Source organism: Catharus ustulatus, chromosome 18, assembly GCF_009819885.2.
Source record: "Catharus ustulatus isolate bCatUst1 chromosome 18, bCatUst1.pri.v2, whole genome shotgun sequence".
Lineage (NCBI taxonomy): Eukaryota > Metazoa > Chordata > Aves > Passeriformes > Turdidae > Catharus > Catharus ustulatus.
In genome coordinates this window covers 2,385,524-2,409,660 of record NC_046238.1, presented here as the reverse complement: position 1 = coordinate 2,409,660, position 24,137 = coordinate 2,385,524, and the positions used below count along the sequence as shown (strand labels likewise).

General features: G+C 40.1%; 1 protein-coding gene across 10 annotated transcripts; it reads right to left on the bottom strand.

The window, feature by feature from the left end:
- Positions 1-951: 951 nt before the first annotated feature.
- On the bottom strand, positions 952-24,037 carry MPHOSPH9 (M-phase phosphoprotein 9). Of its 10 annotated transcripts, none has more exons than XM_033075690.2 (24): positions 23,918-24,035; positions 21,353-21,485; positions 20,961-21,111; positions 19,690-19,779; positions 16,493-16,941; positions 16,148-16,271; positions 15,430-15,520; positions 14,119-14,225; positions 13,604-13,729; positions 12,392-12,825; positions 11,654-11,812; positions 10,664-10,751; positions 9,717-9,935; positions 8,879-8,926; positions 8,459-8,523; positions 7,924-8,025; positions 6,267-6,404; positions 5,950-6,125; positions 5,072-5,236; positions 4,633-4,753; positions 4,212-4,315; positions 3,195-3,400; positions 2,766-2,834; positions 952-1,905 (listed from the first exon to the last, which is right to left on the bottom strand). In XM_033075690.2, exons 2-24 carry the CDS (start codon positions 21,457-21,459, stop codon positions 1,804-1,806), a joined length of 3,441 nt encoding a protein of 1,146 aa, XP_032931581.1. In that variant the 5' UTR covers positions 21,460-21,485; positions 23,918-24,035; the 3' UTR covers positions 952-1,803. The 10 variants fall into 10 exon arrangements, with proteins under 10 accessions (XP_032931581.1, XP_032931582.1, XP_032931583.1 ...); XM_033075691.2 differs by lacking the exon at positions 23,918-24,035 and adding an exon at positions 23,625-23,683; XM_033075692.2 differs by lacking the exon at positions 23,918-24,035 and adding an exon at positions 23,587-23,654.
- Positions 24,038-24,137: the final 100 nt, after the last annotated feature.

The following is a 24,137-nucleotide window of genomic DNA, read 5'->3' as shown; positions in this document are numbered from 1 at the left end:
AAGCAACACTTTTTCCACCCCCCCTTCAGTGTTATAATAGAACAGAAATAGCCTAAAGAGCTCCAACAGATGGAGGAGGACTTTTGATTAAAAAATAAATTCTGACTCACAATTCAGTTTTCTGGATGTAATAAAAAAGAGTCCATGAATATGAATAGTGCTGGAGAGAATGGAGTGGAGATGAAGGGAGGTTAAAGGAGAGGCACTGAAAGAGCTGAGCTGATTTACCTACTTGCCTCTAATGTCTGTCAGGAAAATTCTTTGGTTTTGCTGTAGCACTGATGAAAGAAAACAAGACCATTACTGGACTCATGAAATTTTCCTGTGATGGATTCCTTGGAAAACTCCCGCTGGCTGACTGGTATTTCTGAAGAATGCTTTAAAATTGCACCTGTTAATAACAAAATAGTGGAAAAACTGCAGCTGAATAGAGCTAAGCAGAGAAGTAAAGATTCTTTTTTCCCCCCTCTCCATCCCTTCAAAGTAAAAACCACCAGTAAGAACACGGAATGGCACCAGAATTGTACATCTCTTTGTGGAGACTGGAAACACATTGGGGCAAATCCTCTCCAAGCATTCAGACTCAATTTCTGCCTTTTAGAGTAAAGGGGAAAATTAGAAATTTCCACCCTTGACTTCTCCCCAGCTCTGATCTGGCACTGGAAGCACCCACAGGGCAGAAGGGGTTGCAAAAACAACAGAATTTTTGAAAAGATCATGCATGGGTTGGACAGTTCTACATCAAATATCTTAAACCACAGCACTCTAATTTTAGAATCAGACCTTCTCAAGCTTCCTTTATGACAGCTATTCTGGCCCTGTAATCACATCATTGGTGGCTAAACATCTTGAACAAGGACAGAATTTGAAACACACAATATGATTAAAACCTACATTATCACTGATGTAATATCCCAGAGCCTATTACTGTACTTGGGCAGGAGGAAAGAATCTAATTAAACATTTATTTAATATTAAAATACAAACCAAAATATCAATGTTGGACAGCAACAATATGACAACTGGCAAATATGTGGTTTTTTTCACCGAGAAAAACAATTGTTTATGTTCACAAATACATGAAATGTACACAAACAGAACACTGGCATGAAACCCAGTCTGGCACATGGAACCAGTAACTTCAGGAAAGGAGTTCCAGTCCTGGAGTGGAGTTGTTCAGGTGAATCCTGGTACTCACAGTATCAAAAACCCCTCACTGTGACTGCTGGGAGACATCAGATAAATCACAGAGGGATTTTCCTGCCCCAGCCAGCCACAGTGCAAGTATTGCTCACAGTTCTGTCACAATCAGAAACACCCATGTTAAAGGTTTAAATTAAAAGGATTTACCACAGAACAGAGGTTCTCTTCAACACAAGTAACTCATGTTCCTTTTTGTATTAAAGTCCAAAATCTCCTCTTGGCTAATATTTACATCACACCATAAATATTTATAAAATGGTGGAGGAAAACCAAGTGCAAAAGGGTAACACTACCATTTTTTCTGAAAACAAGCTGCCTTTTAATTTCTTATTATAAATTGAATATCACTATTTAAAAATAATTAATATTTCTAAAAATATTACAATACAGGATAAACATTGATTTCTCAGGTGTAACAAAAATACGTTTAAAATAGAGGTGGCTGTTTGAAGTACAAAATATTGCTGTTTGTAAAGGGTAACATGGTTGCAAAATTACTTTTCAGGGTTTATAAAAATACAAAATGCTTTGCATTTACTGAGTGCATCCTTATATATTAGTGCAAAAAAAAAAAAAGTATATTTGCAGTCAAGAGAACTGTCAGAGATTTGCAGAGGTTCTCAAAACATGAAATCTTTTCAGAGTCATTCTTATTAACCCCAAATCTCTATTAATTCTTTCCAAACGATCTTCCAGGGCTTCCTAAAAGGAAGAGTTAAAAGAAAGAACAAAAAGCATTAATAATATATCATAAAATCCAATCCTCCTTCTAAAATTAGCAAACTGCAATCATTCCTATGTTCCTGGAATCCTTTTTGAGGCCTTAGGAGCATTGTTCTCACTCAAAAACCAGAGCCAGACCTACAAACTCGTCATGTTATTTTTATATATTTGTATTTTTTATCACATGACTTACAAAACTCCATGAGAGAAACCTGGTAAGAATTAGGACAGGATAATTAGGGAGGCATATTTAGGAAACAGCTGATCACTGCAGTGAGTGGCAGTATTGATTTACTGGGCTGCACTTTTAATTTCATATTGATAAATTGATAACACACCCTGGGATTACAATTCAGGAAATGCTGAAGTTGGAGGCTTTGCAGAGACCTCTAAAAGACAAATTTAAGACTTGTTTTTATTAAAAGAGTCTGCAGAGTTTTCCACAGAAAGCACTTCCCTGTATTCCACCTAAACCAGTTATTTTTACCTTCTTACTTTCTTCTTTGTACTTTCAGGGACACAAACAAACACTAAACTTTTCAATTTCTCCTACAGCACAACATGCTCTCTGCAGCTTCAGGGATCTATTTCATAGTCACTGCATTTTGTTAATGCACTGCCTTTACCTCCCTCTCACATTAGCACAAGATTTTTGCAGTAATTTAGCAAAATGCATCTCATGTACAAAAAATAAAATTATTAAATAATATAAAACCATAACATAAAAAAAACCCCCACAGACTAATCACACTTACTACCCAGAGGATCTTTCCTCTGCATGATGTATTCTCCATTGTGGAAGCACAAAAGAGAGCAGTAATACAGAGAAGCTTTTTCACCTGATTTAGTCTGGCTTGCAAGGTCATTCTTCCACCAGAACAAGGGATTCGGCTCAGTGCAGCCTCAATCTAATAACAGAAAACACTTCAGCTGTAAATTAGTTTCAAGAGCCCATATGAGCTCCCTAACTCCTCTTACAGGAGAGGTGAGGTGTATGGATTACAGGCAGATGTAGTGTTTTGTTCTTTAACACCCTGAGACTGTGCCAACCCCCACCCACACTGTGTTTGTGTTCCAGTGACTCTAATGAATTTAGGGACAGGGAGGGACTGCAAGGAGAGCAGGCAAGGATAATGACACATTCCTGATGTGACACTGGGCTTGTGCATGAATTTCAGCCATGCATTCCATGGAGAAATGGTTCCATCCCTCACCTCTCATACAACAATTACGATTTGTCACAACTTGAAAACAAAAATAATCTTTGCCTGTTGCTTTTCGTGAGTCAGCTCATCAAAAAGCCTCTCTGTTTCAGCCAGAGTTGTAATCCTTGCTGTGTACTTGAAGTCCTCCTCACAAGCTGATGGCTCTGCCTCGTATCTCTGGCTCCTCTCCTCCCAAGCTGCTGCTTTCTTCATTCCATTACTGACAGATTCAGTGCAGGAGCTGTGTCTGACACCTGAATGCTGCCTTCCTATCAACAGAAGAGGGGTCTTTTTATTTGTTTTGTAATTATCTGGGAAATGGTTACACAGGACAGAAAAAGAAACTAATCACAGCAGCAGCAGTGTGGTTTTGGCAGTGCATGAACTGAGGAGAGGGATGAGCAAAGCCTCAGCCACTTGCCTTGAACAGCTTCCCAAAGGAATTCAAAACATTTGTGTGGGTCATCTTTCAAGTGATCTTTGAAACACAGCATATTTTTTGGTTAACAACCAGATTCCTGTGTTGTACTAATTAGGAATTACTTTTACTGGTACATTTCTAAATATCACCAAGCTGACTGGTTGTCATGCAAACACCAGTCTAAATAAGAGCATGGATAAAACAAAAAGCAGAATATTGTGACAAGGATTAACTGAAATGAGAAAAGATCAATCATTTCAAAAAATCTGAAACAACTGGTTTTATTAGTTACTCTTTGCTGTCCATAATGCAATGTTTAGCAATAGAATTTTATTAGTATGACTCAGTGTGTGTATCTTAATATAGACCCCACTAAGATATGCATTGGATAACTGAGTTAAGCACAGGGAAATGTACTGCCCTTCTTCCTCAATTTAATTATTTCTCTTGTTCCACTGTGTGCACACACATGCATAAAAATAAAAGACTGTATGAACAGGATTTCTCTGGCTACAGGAATAAGGCAAGATTTAGAGGATTTTTAAAAGTTGGGCATCACTGAGTAAAGAGTCAGCTTTCTAGTTAAGCAGCTGTTAACACAGTGGAAAGAATTGTGGTACAAAAATAAAGAACAGTTTCCCTCCACTTTGACAGATTACCTTCTACATCATCTAGTGAGTGAAACTGGAGCCTTTTCCTTGGATTATTGTGCTGTAAAGTAGAAGTAGCACCAGTTTCCAGGTCATCTAGAAGTATATCAAATCTACAGAGCAGGAAGCACACAGCAATTACTTGTTAGAAGTCATGTATCAAGCAATACATTATTTTCTATTTTTTCACCTTTTGGTTGAATAAACAATTTTTTCTCTAGAGGAAGACTGTAAGTCTTCTAAATCCTGTTCAATAATTCTAGATTTTCCTTGCCAGTTTTTAAAAAACACAACTTAGCTTCATATTCAGAAATCTTCACGACTCATTTCCAAGGACATTTAATGAGCAAGAAACAGCAGCCTTCTCCTGGATAAACATCCTGCTGCTCTAAAAATGATCAGAACACAACTGCATTCACCAGACTCATACCTTGTCACTGTGTTTTCATTTCTGCTGAGCAAATGGCTAAATCCTGGAGAGAGGTTTTCTTTTGGAGATCGTTTTGGGCTGTATGTCACAGACACTGGTGCCAGCATGATCTCTCTTCTTGCTGCAAAAGACAAAGTGTGTTTATCTACCTCAGACTCCCCAGTGTAGTACCTCCCACTCATGTGCTTACAGCTTAAAAGAATGCTCTTCAAAGCTGTCTACATGTTTATCTAAATTAAATGAAAAGTGCATCACAACATGGGAAAATGAAAATAAACTTAGAACTCTCACATATTCTGTGATTACAGACATGGGTTTTTTTCAGACTGTCAGAACAATGCAGATATCCTGTCCCTATTTTCCCATCTTCTAGAGCAGCCTTTCATGATGTGATTCTACTTTTTGAGCAACACAAAGCAAAGCTGAGAAAAGCACTGACTGGGAGTGTTGGATTTCCTGTTAGCAGGAGGAAGGGACGATGACCTCTGGCCAGAGGGGGAGCTGAACCGTTTGGGTCTGTGCTGGTCTCTTCCTTTCTCTGGAGATCTGTTTGCAACCAAAGAAGTTTCAACAAACCCAACAGTCTGACGTCGAGTTGATGGTTCTAATGAAAAAAAAAAAAAGCTGTTATAGATTCAATCTTTTTCAACACAAGAACTCACAAACATTCCCCTGACCTGAGCTTTTCTCCCTCACATCAAAGCATTTGTGCTGCTCTGCTCAAGTCTCTCTTCCTACTCATGGAACAGTTTAACTCATGCAAAAGGATCTTTGCAGTGTGTGAGGGAGAAATGATGCTGAGTAACACTGTTTAACAGAGAAACAGTGGAAATCAGGACAAAAGCATCTTTTGGGAAAGGCTGAAGGACCTGCCTGAGGCCCAGAACACAAGCTTTTAGAGAAAACAGAGTCTTTCTTAAATCAGCATTGTTACAACAGCTCAGGGCAGTCCCACTTCCTCAATTCCATTCCCACACAACACCATGGAAACTAAAATGGATGTAGAGCAGCCAGAGCTTTGTTAGGACTCCATTAACTGTTTATAAATACTGAGATATTCTTAGGAAAGGGGATATTAACTAGTCTTCAGCTTGAGACCTAGCAACAATCTCTGCATTCCCTCTGTTCTAAACAAATCACTTGGATATTTAACTTTAAATTTTCTTAGGAGAGCCCCACAAGTTTGCATGCTAAAACCATTTTTATCCCACCACTGAAGCCTGGTGGAGTTGCATGCTGAGAATATCAAAGCCAAAAGACATGCAAACAAAGAAAAGCCAGTAAAGACACGTTCAGGAATATAAAAATAAAAGTTACTAGCTGGTGCATCTTCTTTTTCTGTCTGTGTACCCCAATCTTTAAATATTTTTCCTTCTTCAAGTTCTCTAAAGGCTTTTATAATTGGTGCTTCTGACATCTCATTTTCTTTCTTTTCTGTTGTGTTTGTTGAAGAATCTTCCTGGGAGGAGTCTTTCTCAGGAGGAGAATTGTGCCTTAAAGAATGTGAGGTGATGGAAGGAAAAAGAAGATAAAGTTTTTTATTTTATTTCATATAGCCATATATGACAACAATAAACAAAACCATGGTGAAATTTGGTTCAGATTTTAGTTTAGTTCAGATTTCAGAAACTCACCTAGAAGGAATATAGGTTTCTTCCAGCCTGTTGTCTTTGGGGCTTTCTTGGCCCTCCAAAGGCTGCCCAGTGAAAATGGAATATTCAGCTCCTGGTATCAACCACTTTCTCCTGCTGACATCAGGAGTTCCCAACTTGCTGTGGGAATAAAAAGCTTCAAAATTATGAAAGGCTTTGGAGTTTGTTTTTATTTTGTTTGTTTCTGTTTTGCTTTTTAAGAAAAACCTGTTATTTATTCCAATAACAGAAACAAATATACAATAAATTTGTAACTACTGTGGGAAAAAAAACCTGCTTCTTAAAACAAGCTTGTAAAGTAAAAATAGAATATTTGGGGGAAAAAAAAAAACATATGTTGAGGTTTCAGTCTAAATTACACAATATGCTCAGAATGCAAAGCTCCACAAAGATCCTCCTGTAATTTAATGCTGCTTACTCAGACCCAGGTTTGGGTTGCAAGTAGATCTCAACTAATTAAATGAAAACATTTGGAGGAGATTACTGCAGTAGTTCAGAGCATCTGATCCCAGCTTTCCTTTGGACAGCAATTATTAGAAAAATAAAAAACAAAAAAAACCAAGGAAAAGCCAGCACTGATGACCCAAGAGTGACAAATATCAACTAACAAGCATCAATTACTATATCATTATCTTGAGCTATCAAAAGAAAAATGTGATTTCTGTACACAGGAAAGCAGATAATTAGGAAAAAAGGGTCTTGTTTACCCAAGCTATGAACTATAGGCACCATTCTGTAAATCTATCCTGCTGGGCATTCAATTGGAATGAGGCTTTCCTTGAGCCTCTGGGATCAGTAAGGGACAGATTAAATTTTAAATCCATATTGCTTCTTACATCCCCACTCCCTGATGAACATGATCTGCCATGTCCTTCTTTTTTCTGTTCATTGTTGAAGGGTCTGGTTCATAAATATTGTAAGAGAAATCTGTCCCTAATATATTAATACATAAATTATTTCTGTCTTTGTAATCATCAAAATTCCAATCTCCTCAAGATGCTCCTGTTCAATACATCCCAATGGACATCCCCAAATCCCATTTTTGGTCATTCTGGGCTGCACAGCATCTGTGCTGAAATGGGACAGACACTGAACAGGCCTGAGCAATAAAAACCAGAGGGGGACAAATCCTTTCAGGTCTTTAAAACATAAAAAAAAAACCCCTCAAACAAACAAAACCAGAGCACAGATCAACTTGAATTTCTTCGACATAAATTCCCAATTCACACCAGAGTTTTGAACTGGAACCAGGACTTGCACTCTCTTCTCAGGTCAGCTGTACAAACTTTATTTAGAGCCACACTAAGCAGGAATCAGCCTTTCAAACCAATGACACACAAAGAAAACCTCCAGTGTTCCACTGGACTATCAGACTGTATCCCCAAGATCTTTGTGGAGAATGGGAATTCAAGCAAACACTCATTGGGAAGAGCAGGGACAGTTTGCCAAGTCAGAGATTCATCAGCCAGAGTTTTTATTTGGGTTTAATAATTCCTTGGCACACCCAATCTCTGAATTACATCACATGTGTTTAATCCAGTTCAGCCCATAGACTGACCTCATCTTGATCCATTTTTAGCCAAAACATGTTAAAAGCTATTCCAAAACACATTGTTTCCATGTCTGAATGGTCACTTACTTGGCACAAGAGGTTCTTAAACGATTTTCACTTATATGGCGAAGTTTCAGAGCATTTTCATGTTCCACCTGCTTGAGCTGAGCTTCAAGTTTTAAAATTGTCCTTCAAAAGATGCATTATGAGATGATTTAAATGGCATAAAAGACACATCACATTTCTTAAGAGTTTTACTCATTTTTATTCAGATATTCTGGATGAAGCAGGAGAACAAGAGCAACGGCTGCATTTCTGTCTGTGCATCTCTATCCAAATATGGATAGAAATATGTATTTGAATTTGAAGTCAAATAAATCAGGTAATCTGGTCAGAAAGACAGGACCAGGTGACACTGCTGAGGAAGTAGAGGAAGTAGAAAAAAATGCATATCCTAAATTAATCAGATTTTTCATTTGTATCAGTAGCATGAAGCAACACGAAATGTTTTATAAAATGTAATTAAACTTGAAAGATCTACAGCCCTCACACTCTGGGAGTAGAAGTTTAGGCCCCAGTTTATATTTCATATTGTTAAAACAATAACAAGTTTCACAGTTACCTTTTCAAATCAGAAATCTCTGTGTTTGCATCAAGCAATTTGTTTTCAGTTGTATTTAATGTATCCTACAAGGACACAAAGAAAAATGTAAAAAGCCCAGAAACTACAGAAGTGCATTAAATAAAACCCAAATAACTCCACATCAGTCTTGAAAACAATACATCAATTACACCTTCCTATTTCAAAGAGTCCCTTAAATTTCTTCAGCTTTGACTTTGCAGGATTTTTGCTGTCTATGGAATAACAGATTCTAGTTTCTTTCCTTTTCCCTCTAACACTATGAAGAAGTTATCAGTAAAAATAAATATGGATCTTTCTGTTTGAGCTTTTACAAAATATTTAAGTTAATTCAGCTAATTCCATGGAATATTATCACAAAATTTGCATGTTTGGGTTTTTAATTATCCACTGTGTGCCTACCTTGACTCTTTCATGTTCTTTTCCAAGGGACTCGTATTCCCCTAAAAGCTGAAACAAAACAAAAGAACACCAACCCACAATGAGACCACAGTCAATTAACAGTTTTGTTGGCTGCTGTAAAATCATCTCAACAGCTTGGCTAACACATGCAGAAGCACTACAGGGGATACAAAATGTACTTTAATAGTATTTGTTAAGTTCTTCTTATCATCTTCTAATTGGAACAAAAAGTTATAGACAGGACAAGAGGGGACAGAGCTACTTACAGAATGTATTTCTAATTTTCAATTTGTCTCTAAAGAAACTGAATGAATGAACCAGTAAAATTCCTCAGTGACTTTAAAAGTGACTTTGAAATTTCAATTGTAAAAAAGAAGTTAAAGCATGAAGTAGCTTCTCCAGCTAATACCCATTCTGCCAGTCCATTTTAACATTCCATAAAGCTCTTCCTGAAGAATCACATAAACAATTCCTTTGATTCAGTCTAAAATCCTACACAATGACCAGTTTTAGCAAGTTAGGATGAGATAGGAAAAGTTTAGTCCATCTCCAAAAAGCTTGAGAGGAAAAATTACTTCCTAAAATAATTTAATGTAATATCTTTGACTTAGAGTGATACAATTCCTGAGACTGTTGCAAGGGTTACCACATCAAGTACACACTTGCTGCTTTAGATAACTGTTTCAAAATATCTTTCAGTCCACAGTGCCCCCCAACACCCAGCCTAGTGAGGAATCAGCTGAGGAATTTCTGTTTTCCTGTTGTGCCTCTCCAGTTGTAAACTCGGGGATTTGCTGTCATACCCCTGCCAACACCACCAGCCATTTTTCTCACTCACATTTTGAAACATTTTGTTTTCTTCCTGGAGCCTTGTGTTTGTATTGTCAGTTAACTTGTAAGACAACTTCTCACAAGCCTCCTCCAGCTCCCTGAGCCTGGATCTCAGGCGGCTGATGGTGTTGTCCTTCTCCTTGTGGCTTGTGCGCATTTCCTCCAGCCGCTCCTGCAGCGCTTTGGAATTGTCACTGACGGAGTAGAAACGATCTCTCCAATCTGCCTGGAGGACACAAAACATTCCTTAGAATGTTTAAAACATTCTTATTCTCTGGTAGATTATTTCAGTTTAAAGAATTACCTTAAAATCACCTCCACAGAAAACAAAGGTACACTTGTACATGAACAAAAATATATTTATTTTACAGGATTTTAAACATCTAGAGGTGAGGCCTCCAATCCATCTGACTGACTTACTTCCCAGCACAGAAAAATGTCAAAAGAAGGTGGAATTCGTCTCTGCAGGTGACAAAGTGCTCATCTTTCATGACAGATTGTCCTGGTTTTTGACTAATAAATGCAGCTATGCATTAATTTATGCACAAGCAAACAGAAAAACTGCAAATATACCTAGAGAGTATTTTTGCCCCAGCATAAGTAACATTTCTTTTATCACAGCTCTAATAAGAAAGTAATTAAAACAAAATAAATTAATTAAGAAAATTTAGAGGAACATGACAAGCACATCACAGTATTTCAGTCTCAGACTTTGTTTGATCCCTGCTAACCTGGAAAAACATTCATGAGCAAAAGTGATGATGATTCAAGTAGGGAATCCTAAGAAACTCAGGTAGGAAAGTCACTGTGTAATGTGGGCTGATATTAAGGGAAAGGTTGAAAGGTTAAAAATAAAAAGGTAAATATGAAAACACTGATCAGCTTATTAATGGAAAAGTTCATTCTTTTACCCTTTTACTTGAAAAGTAACTTGATTTAAGAACATATACTTACCACTTGCTTTTCTAGCAGATTATTCTTATTTTCAAGGGCTTTTATGCGAGCACTTGCTTCATTCAGAGCTGCATCCAACTGCTCACACCTATTTAGAACATAGAGATTACACCAATTTCTTGGAATTTTCAGATAATAAATCTACATTTTATAGCTTTTTTTTCCTTCCTCAAGCATCCCCATGAATTTTGGTGCTCAGCCTGTGATCTCCTCCCACATTTTTCAGTCCCTGCAATGTCTCTGCTCAGAAGAGCTGTGGTGGCCTGGGCTGAGAAGGAAACTGGGAACACACAAATTTAGTGCAGTATTTCAGCTGTCTAAATTTGCAATATGTGCTTTAACTGGCAATAATGATACAGAAATCACATCAATATTCTCTGTGCAGCAAACACTCAAGCTGTAGATAATGGGGCACACAGACTCCAGGGTAAAGTCAATGAACTCAGGACTGAGTTCACCTGTGCTTGTGCCATGGAAGGTACAGCAGGATGATGTTCACCAGCACAATCTTCCAACACAAACCATTCCATTACAAATTGCTCAGGAGTACTCTGCCTGCCAGCCAGTCCTGAGGAAAGCTTGCACTGGGCTCCAGAGAAAAACAGGTGAAACAAGAACTGTGGTCCAAACACCACATTCACTGCCTAACAATAGTGAACTGAACTTCACAGAAACATGGAATAGTTTGAGTTGGAAGGGACCTTAAAGCTCATCCAGTTCCAACCCCTCTGCCATGAGCAGGGATTATTCCACAAGATGAGGCAGCTCAGGGCCCTGACCAGCCCCTTCAACAGGGATGGGGCAGCCACAACTGAGCAACTGCATTGCATAATGCAGAATTTATATTTAACAGGGAAATGTTGGTATCATAGATGCAGGAAATCTTCAGAACTGAACATAAACTGTTCAAGATATTCCAAACAAGGATCCTCAGCCTTTAAAATATAAAGAGCACCATGTAAAGAGAAAGACAAGAAGGACAAACAGTACCTGTCAGCAAGGCTTTGATTGATTTTCTTCAGGTCCTGAGATGCAGCAGTTCTATGGCTTGACTCCAGCTGCTGTTTTAAGCTCTGGATCTCAGAGTCATAGTAAGCTCGTAGGTCAGCAATGTGTCGAGCGTGTTTTTCCCTCAGGTTCTGCCTAATCCTATTTTAACATAAGAATTTTTAAAAATTCCAGCCATCTACATGACCATGCACTGCTGGATTCACTTGCACATAATGAACTCAGCATATAAATGCCTCTTACAAAATTCTATTTGCATTCAAGCTAAAGCAAAGACAGATTTGTCATCTAAGGCAGAGAAGTCTTCATTAATGGAGGTAGATATTATCATTATTATGTACAAATAATATATAACATAACATAAAGCTTTACTTTTTTACAAGTCCTCATACATGGAATGCCCTGTCTGCTTGTCCATGTGCAAATCAGAGCTTCAACAGTGAGTGGAGGATATTTATTTTTCCTAAGCACAGTATATTCTGTGTTTCTCTGCATTTAATTCTGAAGAGGAAAATAAACCCCCCTCCAGAACTTTGAAATTCTCTGCCTAAATGAACTCCCTCACACAGCCTATGAGGGAAGGATGTATTTTTATTTTTATGTATAAAATAAAACATGACCAAGAGAACTCACATATTTTGTTTGGTTTACTACTGTTGTTTCATTCCTTTCATGAAAGCACCAAACTTTTGACTTTTAAAAAAGAAAAAAATTACTTACTTTGACATTACCACAGGATCTTCAACAGATGCCACTGAAAGGCTGTAATCTGGCAAACTGTTGTCAGCACACTGAGTAACAGAAGATGGAGTTAGAGTCAGTGTCTCTTCCTCCTCAGTGTTGACTGAATGATCACTGTTAGCATCCCTGTATGCCCCTGGGAAGGGAGAGCTGGCCCTGTTTTCACTCTGGAGTGGGTGATTTCTCCACAGGTCCAAGTGCACAGCTCTGCTGCTGGCAGGCTGTGTTGGAGAATCATCTAACTGAGATGAATGACTTGTCTGTGAAAAAGAGTCTGTGTCACAATGACTTGGAAATCCAGGCTCTGCCATAGAGTCTGGAGAAAAGGGAGTAGAGTCTTCAGAAGAATTGAAAAAACAGTTCTGGTTCTGCTGGCCTGGTTTCATATGCAGGGTTGGGTCCAACGTCAGGATCTAGGAAATAAGTTACAATGCTAAAAAAATTGTGATTTAACTCCATCTACAAGAACAAAATTTATCTAAAGGCATCAGTAAACCATACAACATACTGCAGGTATTACACTGAATATTATTACAATCGTTTGGAAGTGACAAATAAAATGAAGGCACCTTTAACACTGAAATGACAATGCACATTCCAAACAACTGCAACTTCTAAGTTTCCATTAATAAAGGACATATCCAAGATCTGTAGCTTTCTAGAAAACCTCTGAAATGTCAGTTATGCAACCTGAAGGACTATGATGTCTGTGAGTTGAAACAATAACTTTGCAGGGTTACAAAAGCACTTCACCAATTACCTAAACAACACAGTCACACAGCAGCCACTGTTACTGGGTTACCTACAGGACTGAGAGCTGTATAAAAAAATACATGATAAAGAAACATTTCAACGACCTGTGCCTGTTGTTTCATGGGTGGAATGAACTTGTCCTGTGGAAGCAGTGGGAGAACCCTGCCCCTGCAGCTCCACGTGCAGCTCAGCAGCTGCAGCCCCAGCAGCAGCGGATCCGTCCCTGCAGCATCCTCAAGGTTGTGCAGCCAAGGTGCTTCTCTGCTCAGCTGTTCTTACAGGTTCTTTCAAGCTGGATCCTTTCCCAAGCTGCTTCATCCCTGGGCTGCTCAAACTGCTGTTCCAGCATAACACTGGAGGTGGCAGCAGGGCCCAAGCCATGTGAAACCAGCCCAACATATCCTCAACTGATCGGTGAAGTAAAGAAATTGATGTTACCTCTGGTGGGTGACTGGGCTGGGAAGGAGGCATAAAACTCTGGTCTGGCATCTGCTTGTTTTCCCTTTGTCTTTTATGATAAATATCCTTCAGTGATGACAACTTCATTTCATCAGCAGAAGACAACTTCAACAGGCAAAATTGCTATGTTATTTTTTCTGAACACAATCCACCACCCCCAATAGAGATAAGCAAGTTCTGGGTGGGTTTAGCTAATACAGCAGCTCAGAACAGGCAGCTTTATTCAATGCACCCAGCTAAAAAAGGGTTTTTACACTTTAACATATTAGTTAGTGAGTTCTCATCTCCTATACACAGTTTGACAAAAGGTCAGCAAATTCCAAGTGAGGTTAGTGGGGTAGAGGATAATGGAGAGCCAGGGTACAAGAGACTGAGATAACAGAAGAGTTCTCACTGAGAATGCAACTTCTGGAGGGTTGGTTCTCTCCATCACAGGCAACCAGCAAAGACAAAAAGCAACTACATGACAACTTTTAAACATGTACAAAGTTTACCTGAACTGGTGATACTTTTGTGGAGAAAACATCAGGCAAATCACTTCTGAAATTCTCTGGTAAAGTGTGATACATCTCCTTTTCATCTAACTTCCAGTATGAAAGTCCTGATAAGAAAAAATATCAAAAGAAAATTAAAGCTACAGATTTCAAGCTTGCAGCTGTAGAACAGGAATCCAAAATCCATTAGTAAAATGTTATTTTGTCAGTAACAAGAATGCTGTATTAGCTATTTGCATCTACTGCTTAAGGATGTCATTAGAGCATTTGTTACTGGGCCAGGAGTTACCAAAATATCAATGCAAAGCACAGGCAACATAATCAGTCTCACATCCCAAAGAACCAGCAAAAAAAGCTACAAATCAGTCAAAACACAGATTTGGTGTTCAAGGGGCAAACCCTCATTTACCACAGTTGTATTTCTAATGATTCCAGTATAGCACTTCAAACTGGCACCACCCAAGGAATAATCCCAGGCATGTTACAAACTCTTCAGTTTGTGCAGCACTCTGTATCATGCAAAGACAAACTACCAGGACTAAGAGGGATGGCACAAGAGGAACAGACACAGCCTCAATCCCACTTCAATTTCTTAAATGTGTCCCTCTCAGTGGCTTGTGAAGAAGCAATAATTATACACAGTTTGCAGGGCTGCATCTCTGTGCCCCTGTTTGTTACTGAAATGAATCCACCCTGTTATGATCAAAATATGTGAATTAGTTGTCTGGCTTTGATAAAAAGAAAAAACAAAAAAACCACAACCCCCAAACCCATGCAAATCCACCACCAACCACCCCTCACATACACCCCAAAAAAAACAAAGCCAATCCTTACCAAAACACAAAAAAGCAACCCTCCCCCCAAAACTAAAGAATCACCATTTTATACATTACATTATTTTGTTCTTCTCTATTTACACAATTATTGAATCTTGCCCTTGGCTTAAAGGAATTCTGCCTCTGTTACCCCCTGTAATTACCACACCATTGAGCTAATATTTGATATCCTACCATGATATTAACAGTAATTCCATTATGAAACAGTTTTAAACACAAAGTTTAGCTTTGAAATGCTGAGAAATTTAGAAAAAAAATGCCAACTGCTGCATGTCCTACATCTGCCAGCAGCAATACACAGGAGCTGCCATCAGTTTGAAAACAGGAGCAAAAAGCAGAATTAATGCTATAGCAAAGCTTGTCAGTGCTTAAATCCTCCTCACCTCCCTGAAGTTATTGGAGATGCATTCCAGCAAGAGTTTTAAAAATGAGAATTCAAAAGAAAGGGAATTGAAGTACAAGAAATTAACTGTACCTGAAGCTTCTGACACTATGGAATTTGGACTTTCCTTGGGTTGGTTGAGGTAAAAAGTGTATGGTGGCAAAGCAGCATCAGTAAGGTTTGTCTAAAAATACAATGGCAAAAATTCAGAAGGAAAATCACAAGGGTAAAAAAAAAAAAGCAAGGGTAAAATGTTTAAAAATTGCATTGCAGTCTTTTTAAGCAAAGAGATTAAACACAATTGTACAGCATGAACTAAACCTATAGAATTTATATTGAGGGTAATCACAGCCAAAAGTGGAACTAAGCTAAAGCACATAATTAAACTGCTGTTTCCTCAGACATGTGCCTGTGTTTTTGTCCTGAGCAAAGTGGATAATACCTTAACACACAAAGAATCCTGTGTGCCAGAAGAGGAATCACCAGCTGAAATCAAAGAACCTTCAAAAATTACAGGACCTGAAGCCTCAGCTGAGTGTGGCCATTATCTCTTCAAGGAGGGAACATGTGCCACTCAGGGAGGTGTTAAGACAAAAATTAGGTAGTTAATAAAATAAGCCAAAATAGCTCTGTGCCTGAGTATGGAATAATCCAGGAAGTAAATTTTGCTCACACAAATTTAAATATGTGAATGGGAACTCAAAGGCTTAAAATAGGAAATTGTATGCTGAATGACAACATGCTGTAACTCTGAAAATGTACCAGTTACAAGAATAGCATTAGAAAAACAATGAAATAAAGAGAGACTTACATTCTCAAGTGGCAATGTCTTCATTCTCTCATTTTCTTGCATAGAGTTGACAAATACTTCATCTGCAGTTACTCTTTTTGGTTGGGTTTGTTTCAACTTTTGTGCCCATGATGTCAAAGATTTACTGAAAGAAAACACACACACACATCTTAAAGTATTTCCCAAAAATATATCTACAAGAGCTAAACACTGGAGATGCAGACCTGCATCATTCAGAAACATCAGGCTAAATAAATATATTTATCTATCAAGCAGCAGAACATCAAGAGGTTCTATTCAACTCAGCTTTTACAGAATGGGGCTTGTCTGTAATAAATTAACATATTTGGAAAGTTTATCACTTACCTGGGTTTTTTCCCACGTTGATCTTCATCAGCTTTATGTTCAAACCCAGCGGGGAAAACTAAATCACTCCTTCCCAAAGCACGATTTTCCTCTGTTATTTTTGCTGAAAGTTCTGTTTTATTTTGGGAGCTGTGTGGATCCCCGTGCAGCCCTGCTGGGCGGGGGCGCTGCTCGGTGCAGCCGGGCTGGGCAGGGCTCAGCTCGGCCGTGGACAGGGAGCCGTAGCCGCTGTTCATGGAGCCCTCGCTGCCCGCACATTCCTGCTGCCCCTCCGAGGTGTCAGGCTGTGCTTCCCCTTCGCTGGCTCTCAGCTGGCTCACCAGGCTGTCCTGCTCCTCAAACGCCTCTGAGTGCATCCCCATGGGGCTGGGCAGGGAGGGGAAGGTGAGCAAAGCCCGGCTCCTGCTGCTCTGCAACCTCACCAGCTGCTTAATCTCATCCTGAATCAGCTGCACGGAGGGAAAGGCACAATTCCCATGAGATCCTGCCAGAAATCACATCCCTACCCCAAGCTTGGTGTTATTAGAGTATTTATTCTGTAAACTCCCAGTTTTCATGTGCAGACATCTCATGCATAAAGTAGATAAATACATACTGTGCATAACAGTAAAATGTCCATGGGAACAATCCTGAATTCCATGCAGTGAATTACGAGTCCCAGCTGTCATTTATTCATGTAAAAAACATGCATGAATGTATCCACTAATTGCCCTCAGAACTACAGTTACACACCGACCAGCTAAAGAAATACAAACTATGCAAGTGTTTGGCTAAATTTCAGTCTGAAACACTGTTTCACTTGGATATACATGTTTAAAGATTGCAAGGATGCTTTAATGGAAGTATTAACCATTACTCTGTTATGAGAATAGGAATAATGTACCTCTGCAAGATTATTGCATGAAACTGGACTTTAAAAAACCCAATTTAGATATTATTAGGTTCACATGGTACAAAGTTCTATCTTTTGATTGTTTTGGTGGCTGGTGGAGTGGAGCAACCCCATAACTGGCCCACAAGATTTAACAGTCACTTACACTGACAGGACTTATTTCAGTACATTAGCTAAGCAATTTTTTTAAGTTCTAAGTTTTACAGTTGTGCACTGGCAATACTGAAACAGCTCTGAGAAATAATTAATGCTTTTGCCAAGGGCTGTGAAAAGATCTCACATTTGTGCCTGTGGCCAGCACTTCTGAAGAGTTCAAGTGAGATTACTGAACTGCAGCAGCACACAACTCCTGCTCGTGACAAGACACAGCACAGAGTTGTTTTCAAGAATATTTTTCAAACTAATTCCCTCAGGAAAGAAAGAAGAAAAAAAACTTGCAATAATTTTAAGAACATGGAACTCATGTTTTTTCACAGAATTACAGTACATTACTCACATGTGAATAGCAACTGGAGAGCACAAATTGAACAAAAATGATTTATTCTCTCAAAGTAAGAAATAATTCTGATTAACTTGCAATAGAACAAACAATTGAATTTCAGTTCAGCCTTTCTCTGCCAAAAATAACAAACAAAACACTTGGGATGAAGTTTCCTTCCACTACAAAGTTTTGTGTTCTGCTAATGATTTCAATCATGACTGCAGCAATCATTTGTATTTTAATTCTGTGATCCAACTGTCAGGAAGGTAGGGAAGGGAGAACAGAAGGGAAAGAACAGAACTGGAGTGGGGGAAAGATCAGATTCACTGCTGACATTTAATCTTTGCCATTAATACCCTGTGCAGGAAAAGTGAAAGGCTCCTACTCCAATTAAATTGCATTTAGTTACAAATTTAAAAAATGGGAAAAAATAAGATGTGCTTTCTACACTTTTGGGATTGTAATTTTGTTTTTAAAATCTCTTTGATAAAGTCTGATCTTGGGATGATCCATAGCTGGTGACAACTTGTCCCTGGCACAGTCACCTTTCATGGTACAGATCACACAAGGCAAGGGCTGACCCCACTGATTCCAAAAAGGAACTCAAGGTCTTTTCATCCCTATTCTCACATGGAGATTTTTATAAGCACACTTGGTCTTGGAACCCAGCATGGAGCAAACCTTTTCTCAGAGTCATGTCAGTGCTGATGCAGCACCTTGTTTTTCTACCACAAAAAGTAGATTATTATTATTATTATTATTGTGCCCTTTTATTACTCTCACTAGCATGTGTTGAGCTGCCTGTGTTTCAGTGTTCTCACTATGCCACTGGCACACCAGTGTAAGTTTGGAATAGCTCCATCTATTTGATTTAATGCATTCACACAACTCATTTGCAGCTGTTGATTTTGTGTTTAGTGTGGCAAGCCCTGCAGTGAGTCCTGCTGACACCACACCCTCAGCTCTTCCAGAGGTAGCCTTTCCTATTAAAAAAAAGACAAAAACCAGCAAAGCCAACACAATGGATTAGTAAAGACTATGATCAGCAACAAGTGAATCAAACCACTACAGTAAGAGGAAGGGAAAACAAGGGTAAGGAGACACAAAAATAACAAGATGGGAGGAGGGGGGAAGGTGAGGCAGGAGAAACAGGATAAAAGGACAGTACCTCTTGGTAATTCAGATCAGGAACTGCTGATTACTACTAGTGTGGAGGGCATCAGGAAAGGGAAGGGAAAAACAGCAACCAAAATGATGAAGATATTAAGCATTATATATTTATAGTATTTCTGTCTGTTATATATACATACACATTTCTTCTGTTCTAATGGATAAATAGGGTTCAGCAAACACATGAACCTTCACATGGGTTATTTTTCATTCTCAGAAAGGAAACTGTTCCACTGAAGGTGAAATAGGTGTTCAGCTATTACAGGGATGGTTTTCCTGGGCTATATACTCTCTGGAGGAGGGGATGATAAATTGTATAACATTTTTTAAATGAAAAAAAAGCTGAATTGTCTCAAAATCAGAAATTATGCAGTCTAACAGTTAATAAAAATATTGTACCTACAAAATCCCATCATCATGTGAGCATTCTGAACCAAATGTTTGTGAAAACAAAATAATCCACAAATCACTCCTGAAATGGTTCCTAACAGTTAATTGTTAATTAGCCAAGGCTGTCTCAAATATGCATCCTTTAAACAGCACTCCAATGATCCACTTCCATTAACTGCCTCTCTGCATTGTTTTGGAGGAGTGAAGAATTGGAGAAAAAAAATCATTCAGCCTTATCTAGCTCCATGAACAGTCATTGCTTACCTGGATTTGATGGTGGAACTGCTCTTGCTGGGCATTTATTTGCTGCTGGCATTGTTTTTCTACCAGTCTCAGTAGCTGTAGCCACCTTGTCTATTAAATCACAAAGTAAAATAATTAAAGCACAGAAATATTGCACCTCTTGCCTTTTTCTCAGGCTACAAATGGTTCAGCAATCCTATCCTTGGCTGTTGACATAATAGAAAGTTGAGTAACAGCACTGTGGTTGCCCACCCCACAGAACATTCAGCCCCCACCATGCCAATCAATGGAAGCTAAAAGTAGGAGCAGCTGCCAGCAGAGAACAGTCAAATTCTGGAAAGGTTGATTCCAGTTCCATTAATTATAAGCAATTCTAAAACTGAGAATTAAACACCCTTCTGTCCATCCACTTCAGTAAGAAACTCCTCCCCTCAGCAATCCAGCTAAAGGCCATGATGCATAATCATGTCATGGAAATCAGAGATAATCTTTAAACAAATCAGATACACAGCATTCCTGAAACATGGCAACATCTGATGTTTAAAAACTATTTAGTGCTAATGTTTCTGGAGCCTGGTGCTTGAAGCACAGGACACGGGACACAGACATCAATATTCTGTTCCTGGAGGTGTTAAAGAGAACCCAAATTAAGCATCTGTCAACACACACTTGGATGGATCCCAGCCAGGAAGCTCAAAAATCTGCAAGAACAAGCCCATGGTGTGGAAAACTGATGTTCCTTGTGATCACTTAAAATAATGATAAAATTTAAAATACAAAAGGACAAAACGCATCAGAAAAGTGTTTAGGAGAATTAGTTCATTGAAACAACATTATTATTTTTGCACTGGTTTAAATCTGAAACAAACTACTCTTTACACATCTTTACAAATGGATTATATCATTAAGTCAAGCAAAACAGAACCACTTTTAGAAAAAAAAATTCTAAATTCTAGGATCACTGCAGACCAGTCTGATGTGATACAGTTCTAATGGTTGAAATTTTCAGTCCAAAAACTTGCTATCTTTATTGTAACTTTGGGAAAAAATGTTCAGATCCATATTATAAAACACCAATATATAAAGACAAATTATTGTAGAACACTAAGATAAAACTGCAGTAAAATCCAGCCAGGTGATTAGTTCATTTATTGTAAAAGGATCTGTCCCATCATTAAGAATAAACACAGATCTTGCTGCCGAATTGTATCATTAGATTTGTCTTCCAAAATGCAAAGCAAATACATTAATAAATTAATTAATTTTTAGAAATAAACTTGAATATCAAATACCTCACAGTTCCTCACGATTTCTGAGTCAGCATGTCCAATGTTCTGGATATCTTGCATAAAGGAGGCCAGCAGCTCCACAGAGCCAGGTTTTAATGAGGACCTGGTATTCCCTGAGTAACCAGAAACTCCATTGGGATTGGATGAAGAACTTCTAATGAAACACAAAGAAAAACAGTTCAATTATTTATTGTGTCAGGTGTGCAACACAGTGGCCCAAACAACACACTACACATGCCAGACTGCCAGAAGAGAATTAGACACTCAATTTGCATTAGGGTTCTCATCATGGTCACATAAAAATTTCACTTTAATACCAATATTACTGAAGGCATGCTAACTAAGCAGAACCAAAATAATGAAAGTATTTGTTAGTGATTCCTTCAGCACATTACCTGCTAGAATTCAAGTTACAGACAGAGCTGTGTGTGCTTCTGACATCAGAGTCTGCACAGGATGAAAGAGTTTCTTGTCCAGAATTCACCACATCTCTGCTTTCCATATCTTAGTCCCAAGTATGGCATTACCCTGAAAACAGAGAGAAATAAGCATCACCTTTCTTCTTTAAAAAAACATTTCACTTCATTGTGGGAAGAAACAAGAGACAGTTGTGTCAGCCAAAGCACCCCAGAAAGTGCAAATATCCCAAGGCAGGCTCCCTCCCTTGTCCTGTGCCACCCTGCAAACAGGTGCTGCCCAGGCAGCCTTGTGCCTGCTGGGCCTCCCACACATCCCAGAGATTCCAAACACATCCAGGCTGGGCTGGAAAAGATAAATGCAAAATGAATGCAAAATATTCCAGGTAAAACTGTGTTGTTGTTGGGGTCTGGTTGTTTTTTGTTTTTTTTTTTAAATCTGGGGCTCCACAGACCTTGTGCAAGGTGTGAAATCTCCTATTATTGATGCATTTAGATATGATTGAGGATCTGAACCTTCACTGGAAGAAACACACTCACCAAAAATGATAAAACTGAGACCAACTGAGCTAGACTTGGGTCTAACCCAAACAATTCTGCCATTTCTGTGTGGAATATTTGGCTCACTTTATTCAGAGATCACTCCTTTCATTGTTACTATGTAATATAAAATCAGAAAACTTTGAAATGGAGCTCCATTTCTGACCAATTAATAAAACAACAAAAAAGGAGTAGAACAGGAATCCCACAGTGGTTAAAACAGCAGCTAGCTAACTGAAAGCATCATAAATAAATAAATACACAATACTTGGGCCACAGACTTACAGTACTCAAAGCAGAGAGGCCGTAGAGAGATTAAAATATTCTTCAGTTTGCACAGTTTCACTAAGAAAACCCCTGAAATACGTTAATTAATCAGTTCTTATATAGGGCTTATTTCAGCATATTCTTCACCCTGGTGAATTCAGTGTTCTAACACTGAAGAAAAACCTTATGATCATTTTATGGATTCAGAGTAAAAAGAGACATTAAGAAGTAACATCTTGATAGTCTGATAATGCTAAGAATAAATTCCTGCTGCCTTAAAGAAGCAGAAGACCTCCAAAAGCACATCCATTCCTCTTTACAGGGCTTACCAAGACAGGCTGGTGGGTTTGACAGATTCAGGTTTTCATTATTTGCAAATTCTTGGATGTAGATCTCTAACAGTTTCAGAAGTATCAAATATTTTCACCAGAAGGAAACTAATGGACAATTGTCCTATTTTAGGAATTTTAACTATTTTAACTGCCCTTATTTTTCCCTGTTTTACTGGAGCCTGCCTGGCTTTAGCAGAAATGTCTTTTGGGTACTCATTCACTGTCTTCTCTGAAAAATGCCAGAATTGGAAGGAAGTTATCACACACACACACATCCCTCTGGCAGAGCTTCTTGGCATAAAGAAAAGAAGAAAAAAACCACGGCTTTCTTCTTTTTCTAGAGGTCAGAAGTCAAAACTTGGAGGTGCTAAGGTGACAGCTAGAGCTGAGGCTGGGAATGTCACTGGAGCATCGAAATCAGCCCCGAATCCCCAGGATGGAATCATGGGTGGCCTATCTCAGCAGCACAGCAAATGGGTGGGACTTAGCCGTGACACAGGCTCGTTTCATAACATCATTAGAGTCTGTTCTCGATTAAAAAAATATCAGCGAGCTCTAACTGTGCTGCGGGAGCGCTGTCATCCATCGAGCCCACAGCACAGCACGGTCCTTACTAGGCCACGGTTGGGAAAAACAAAAAAACAACAAGCGAGGTGTTTTTAACTCAGAAATATCGGAGCTGATGTCGATGCAAACACCAACGCAGAGCCCGTGAGGTTCTGCATCGCTCCTGAGCCAGACCCACTCCTTCCTCAGGGATCCCTGCAGATCCCAGAGCGGGGACAGGGGATCCCAGAGCGGGGACAGGGGATCCCAGAGCGGGGACAGGGGATCCCACAGCGGGGACAAGGCTCCTCAGTGCCCCGCCAGGCCCCACCTGCCCGCGGGCCTTGAGGGACCCCCAGAAGCCACAACGAGTCCCGGGGTGCAGCGCCCCAGGATGGCCTCAGGAGCCGCCCGGGCCCCGAGGGCTCAGTGCCCGCAGGGACCCCTCTCGCCACGTCTGTCCCCTCAGGGCGGCCTCCCCTCAGTCCGTGACCCCTCCCCGGCTCGGTGCGCGCCCAGTCCGCTCACAAGCACCGCGCTCCGCCCGCTGGCCCCCGGCCCCTCACATGTCAGCCCTCACTCGGCGCGGCCCCTCCACGGTCCCGTCCCCGCACCAGCATCCCCCCCTCAGCCCCCTCAGGCCAAGCCCCGCCCCCGCGCTCTCATTGGGTGGCCGCTCCTCGCGCTCCGCGATGTTGACAGCGCCACCGCCTCGGATTGGCTGCAGCGCCCGCCACTCTGCGGGGAAAGGGGCGGCGCGCCGGGGGCGGCCTCGCGGCTCCGGCACCGGGAGCGGGGACCCGGCCAAGCGCAGCGGCGCTGTCCCTGCCGGCTGCCCGCGGGCCCGCTCGCTTCATACCCGCATCGCTGAGAGCCCACGGCGCCCGGCAGCTCCCTCCTCCCGCGGCCGTGAGGCGAAGAACAGGCGCGGCCCTGCGCCGCCCGCCCGGCGAGCGGCGGCCGAGAGTTGGGAACGTGGGGACGGGGGTAGAGGGCGCTCCGCGCTGAGCCCGGCCCCGTGATTGGCCGCCTCGAGCGCGCGCCAGCCCGCGCCTCCCGCGCTGATTGGCTGCGCGGCA

What these genes read in the sequence shown, in the direction of transcription:
- MPHOSPH9 (XM_033075690.2), bottom strand. Translation starts at nt 21,459, where the DNA reads ATGGAAAGCAGAGATGTGGTGAATTCTGGACAAGAAACTCTTTCATCC. An exon ending in GAGATTTCTGATTTGAAAAG is followed by an intron (nt 8,026 to 8,458) that starts GTAACTGTGAAA and finishes CATCTTTTGAAG; the next exon opens with GACAATTTTAAAACTTGAAG. An exon ending in TGCAAGCCAGACTAAATCAG is followed by an intron (nt 1,906 to 2,765) that starts GTGAAAAAGCTT and finishes TCTTCCTTTTAG; the next exon opens with GAAGCCCTGGAAGATCGTTT.